At 40.3% G+C, this 6,029-nt stretch overlaps 1 protein-coding gene across 1 annotated transcript; it reads right to left on the bottom strand.

Moving 5' to 3' along the window:
- Window positions 1-141: 141 nt before the first annotated feature.
- On the bottom strand, window positions 142-5,821 carry ppa2 (inorganic pyrophosphatase 2). The gene is made up of 12 exons (XM_060873279.1): window positions 5,615-5,821; window positions 4,062-4,126; window positions 3,245-3,289; window positions 3,059-3,112; window positions 2,751-2,870; window positions 2,564-2,650; window positions 1,901-2,027; window positions 1,702-1,829; window positions 1,015-1,100; window positions 856-925; window positions 679-718; window positions 142-581 (listed from the first exon to the last, which is right to left on the bottom strand). Exons 1-12 carry the CDS (start codon window positions 5,784-5,786, stop codon window positions 553-555), a joined length of 1,023 nt encoding a protein of 340 aa, XP_060729262.1. The 5' UTR covers window positions 5,787-5,821; the 3' UTR covers window positions 142-552.
- Between the last annotated feature and the right edge of the window lie 208 nt (window positions 5,822-6,029).

Raw genomic sequence — 6,029 nt, 5'->3', positions numbered from 1 at the left:
ATTTATTTACTCCGACTTTATAATTCCGTCATCATCGATACGCACCGTGTGCCTGTAAACATACAGGTTTCACTTCACTTTCTTATCCACGATTCCAGTCTACAATCATATGATTAAAAATAAAAATAAATGAAGCGATAGTAAAGTGCACATTTATAGTGTATTTATTTAACAAAAACAATAATAAAGTCACACCCCAAACTCCACCCACTTAATACGGTTCTGTATGAAAAAATAAATATTCTTTTTGTGTGATGTGTCTTAAAAAAATAATTTCTAAAGTAAATTGTACAATTTAAAGTAAAGTGTGACGGCACAGAGACAGATCAGTACAACAGGTTGGGGTTTGATGTATTTCTCCGGTATCAGTAAAGGTCAAACTTCAGTTTGCTAAAGTAGTAAAAAAAATCAGCTATTAATCATTGAAGGGACACCGAATGAATTTATAAGTGAGGTGATTAATAATTCTGAACGACTAATGAAGTGCAGCTGATGTGCGTCTCTGTACAAACTGTAGTACAGTAGAGCGGGTCAGTGGACAGAGCCGCAGGGTCACTGGGACAGGAAATGCCACTTATCCACTGTGTGAGAAACATAAATGATTATTTGCATATTTTCTGGAGGAAAATTCACAAACAAACAAACAAAAAAAAACAAGCAAACAAATAAATAAATAACCTTCTGCAGGAAGCGGCAGACCCTCTCCGTACTCTGGAGCCTGCAACAGCAGCACATTATGTATGTATTGTGAGTATTGCAATGTATATATGTACTGACAGCTGATGTCATAATGAGAGTTACAGCGCCACACGCTGGCCCGTTATGACCTCTGTTATAGACGTGATAATGACTCACAGCTCTGACTACGGCAACAGCGTCGGCGTCGCTGCACTGAAACGGGCTTCCGCAGACCGAGGAGTTCTGACTGAGTAAACACAGAGTGAAGGTTTACACTGAACGAGGGATTACTTCATCTCACAACGGGCTCGGTGGTGTCACCAGGACGAGACTCACCACACGATCTCTCCACATTTCGTCTGTTTCTGCACCAGAGCTTTCCAATAGCTGTGTGTGGATTTAATCACCTCTACAGCAAAGTCCTGTAACACACACCGTGATTAACCACAGACACTCATCAGTATATAGTACTGAGTTTCCTTTATTTACATAAGTTTACTCATTAACTTGATGTCTAACACACATCATTGTATACAGAATAATATTCTTGGTAAAATCTGTTCTTTTTAAAATAAACATTCTGCATGAAATGTTTTTCTATTAAATACTGAAACTTTCCATGAATGTTATTTAAGGTTTATAAAATTAAAGAAAGGATCAAGCAACGGTTCCTACAGCAGATTCCACACTGCTAATAAAGGAGTCTCCTGTGTCTGTCGCACATCTTCAGGACCCTCAGAGTTCACACTATATCGTATATATTTTTGTCCTATTAACTTGAGCAAAGAGAATAAAGTGAGTCTGGTGATGGACCCCGTGTTGCTCTAACAGAAGTGACAACATGAACTAACTCCTTTTACATAGAATAAAAGCAACTGTAAACAGATGAGACGTTTGTCATGTCGTTCTTTAATGAACATTATTATAAATGGTGAAATTACTGTGGAATAAGAGGAGTAAAGCACTTGTGAGTGTTTATGTTATTATTTCCTAAGATAACGATTTATCTGCACCTTAACTTACCTGGTCCTTGAATTGTGCGTTAAAGGCGAACTGGTTCTCCGGTTTCCCGTCAGGTATTTTATATTTTCTAAACCAATCCACCGTCGCCTCCAGGTGACCGGGTCTGTTCACCCGAACATCCTGAATACCTGAAAATAAAGCGATAAATTAAATATCACTTCATCAGTGAGATTATTATATCAGAGGAGCTTGAACTGACTGTGAAGTTTATTAGCATCAGGATCGTCAGTGTTGATGGCGATGACTTTCCAGTCTGTCTCTCCTTCATCAATCAGAGCCAGAATACCAAGCACCTTCACCTGGATCACCTGACCAGTAGAGCATACCTGCAACACACACACACACACACACACACACACACACACACTTTAATACCCAAACGGTACCACAATGAAATCCTCTGAGCCATGTCAGACCTTACACAGTGCACCCTGGGTTTAAATCCAGTCCACAACGACTGGGTTGATGATTTTGGCCTCCACTGACCACATCACTCATTATTTTTGCTAGAATATTTTGTTCTTGGAGATCACGTGTGATTTAGTGACGTGACGTGACATACAGTTAAGTACGGTGACCCATACTCAGAATTCGTTCTCAGCATTTTACCCATCCAAAGTGCACACACACAGCAGTGAACACACACACACACCGTGAACGCACACCCGGAGCAGTGACCATTTATGCTGCGGCGCCCGGGGAGCAGTTGGGGGGGTTCGGTGCCTTGCTCAAGGAAACCTCAGTCGTGGCCGGCCTGAGACTCCTTAGGGTTACGAGTCAGACTCTCTAACCATTAGGCCACGACTTCCCCCTAAGTTTAAATGTTTATTCATTCACTCTTATCATAATTCACATTTCTCACCGTGGTGCCGATGTCACAGACGTCTATGGGGTCGTTGTCTCCACAGCAGCTGGTGTCTTTATCTGTGTGATTGGGATCCTCCCAGGTCTACTCCAACCCCAACAAAAATAATACCATAGTGAGCTTTAAAAAAATAAACCTGTAAGACTGTATTTCTCCTCTGCGGCGACGACAGACGTAAACACACCTGAGGCAGCGCGCCATAGTTCCAGATGTAGCCTTTATGTGGAAAAATGTTGGCCACATATCGGAGTTTGCCTTTTTTCACGTCCTGTTTAATGGGGTTCAGCGTTTCCTTCGTGGCTATCTGCAACCACACAGCGTATAAACCACAACCTTGTGAAATATCTCCACTACAGAACAGTAGTGTGTCTGTGTGATCGTAGAGGAGAATTAAGTTTACGTTACAAATGAGGAGACAATCATTTACACAGCTAACAAAACATTTACAACTCAACCAATAGTTTCTGATTTAAAGTCCAACCACACACACACCTCCATCTTGGCATTGGACCAGCGAGGAACCTCCACAACCATATTGAAGAGAATCTGAAAAGAGGTGAACAAAATAATGAAACGTTTTAGCATCAAGATCGTTTTTGTAATTCGAAACCAATAATATTACACAAAAACATGATGTCGGTGGAATTAAATGGAACCTTCAGAAAAGAGAATAATCACCTCTCTGTCAGGGCGTTTCTGTTTCTTCGCTGGTACGTCGTCCGTCTGGTATATGAACACAAATTATAGACATAAATCATACAAAATGTTCCATGACTTCAGGAATTTGATCTCTCTGTAACCAAGTTGATTATTTTCCTATAATATCACAAACACTTTAAGCCTCTTATACCATATAACTTAAAGACAAATCTTCATACTTTCTATGTATTTATAGTTACAGAAAGACTGTGTACTAACAGCCAGGGAACAGACTGACCAAGGGGAACAGCAGAAAAAGTGAGAGAGTTGTGAAGAAAATCCCCAAAATAACAGTCTGTGACTTCAACACAGGAAGAAGACTTCGAGATCAGAAATATAGAGACCAAAACATCCACAGTAAGTCTCGGACATAAAGAGATTAGACACAGTTCTGAAAGAAAGATAAATCTTTACCAAAGTGTGGAGGAAGAAATTCTCTGCTCAAAGAAGAACTACTGAAAGAAGCTGTGCTACAAATCCGGAAAAGCATCAGAGAAGAAGAATGTACCAGTTGGGTCTCAGCGAGTCACCGTTTTTACGCTACGAATATTTGTTCCAATACTTTTGCAGACAACCCAAACACTGGGTGGTCTGACACCAAAGGTACAATGTTCTGTTGTTTAACAAATCTAGAATATCAGGAAATAAAAGGCACATGTGAAAATAAAAAAGAATGAAACTTGGATCGTATTCATTGTTTGATCTCAAACTCAAATGTATAAAGCAAAAACAAAACAGACACTAGACACTTTTATCAGTGTACAATAGTACATTTTACATCACAAACAGAACTAACCTGTTGATGGGGTGCATAGAGCGGGATGTCATGGAACGGAGAAATGTATTTCCCATGTGAGGTTTCTGTTGAGTAACAGGAATTACATTTATGAAACATCTACATAAGTGTGTTCTTCTTAAACACTAGTAACTCAGTGGTTTGTGAATTTAAGTTTTAGGAAAGATGAATAAAAACAGGATACAAAGAATGTCATGAACAGGAGATCTACAGGAGACCTACAGGAGACCTACAAGAGATCTACAGGAGACCAGGAGATCTACAGGAGACCTACTGTACAGGAGACCAGGAGATCTACAAGAGATCTACAAGAGACCTACAGGAGATCTACAAGAGACCTACAAGAGATCTACAAGAGACCTACAAGAGATCTACAAGAGACCTACAGGAGATCTACAAGAGACCTACAAGAGATCTACAAGAGATCTACAACAGACCTACAGGAGATCTACAAGAGACCTACAGGGTTATCTACAGGAGACCTACAGGAGATCTACAAGAGACCTACAGGGTTATCTACAGGAGATCTACAGGAGAGCTACAGGAGATCTACAAGAGGCCTACAGGAGCAGTACTGAGGCCTCACTAATACATGTCTGGATATTTTTAAAAACATTTTTTTTTTTCCGAACACATTTCTAAGAGGGAAAAAACATTTCAAAAGCCTTTTCAGTCCTGCACATGACAGCTGTGTGTGTTGTGTGTGTGATGAACGTGACCCCTATCTCTGTTTAACACAGCAGCTGCAGGTTAACGCTCTCTGCTCTGATTTTCTATTTGATTCTACGTTCACACATTCATTAATAAAGAGACAGAACAGTAGGTGCATTTTATTCACGTGGAACTTTGGGATTTTTCCCCTTCAGCTCTTTAGATCTGTGTGTGTGTGTGTATATAGGAGTGTGTATATGTATGTATGTATGTATGTATGTATGTAAGTATGTATATGTATGTAGGGGTGTGTGTGTGTGTATGTATGTAGGGGTGTGTGTATGTATGTAGGGGTGTGTGTATGTATGTATGTAGGGGTGTGTGTGTGTATGTATGTAGGGGTGTGTGTGTGTATGTATGTAGGGGTGTGTGTATGTATGTAGGGGTGTGTGTATGTATGTATGTAGGGGTGTGTGTGTGTGTATATGTATGTAGGGGTGTGTGTGTATATGTATGTAGGGGTGTGTGTGTATATGTATGTAGGGGTGTGTGTGTATATGTATGTAGGGGTGTGTGTATATGTATGTAGGGGTGTGTGTATATGTATGTAGGGGTGTGTGTGTGTTTGGACTTTTAATTGAATACGATATTTGTGAAAGCAGAGTGTATAACAATATTTCCACACTGTGAAGCACGGTAATGCGCATGCGCGATAAAGCTACGCGCATGCGTTTTTGTTAAATATTAAGATACATGTTTATTACGAGTGTCTTGTGTAGCCTCGACCCACATAAAGCCCCGGCCAGAGTGTAAACCTCCCAAATAAACGACCTACTAGCGGCTAATAGCTAACAGCTAATAGCTAACAGCTAGCGGCTAGCGGCTAATCTGCAATAACTTACTAAAGTAAATCCGGTATTCCGGTGAGTTCGGCCTGCCTCTCTCCTCCGTCAGGTAATGAAACATTTTTTTGTAAGAAGCGGCCTTGGAGAAAGTCTCCCGGGTGTGTGGAGGATGATGAGGGAGGAATGAAGGACAGCAGCCCGCAACAGAGCGGAAGAACAGACGCATCATTTTAGATCCAGCTCTGGGCTGCTACAATCCTCCTGCTCCACAGCGCCCTCTTCAGTCCGGTCACTAAACTCACACTACACAATGTAGAGAAGGGTAAAACCTTCAGCACTAACTCAGTCTGATTTCATATGAGTACAATCTTAGCTTTACAGAGCCAGCTTACTCTTCATCATCATCATCATCATTATTATTATTATTATTATTATTATTATTATTATTATTATTATTATTATTATTATTATT

This window comes from Tachysurus vachellii, chromosome 6, assembly GCF_030014155.1.
Source record: "Tachysurus vachellii isolate PV-2020 chromosome 6, HZAU_Pvac_v1, whole genome shotgun sequence".
Lineage (NCBI taxonomy): Eukaryota > Metazoa > Chordata > Actinopteri > Siluriformes > Bagridae > Tachysurus > Tachysurus vachellii.
The sequence above is the reverse complement of the archived record's forward strand: the minus strand, read 5'-3'. Positions and strand labels throughout refer to the sequence as shown.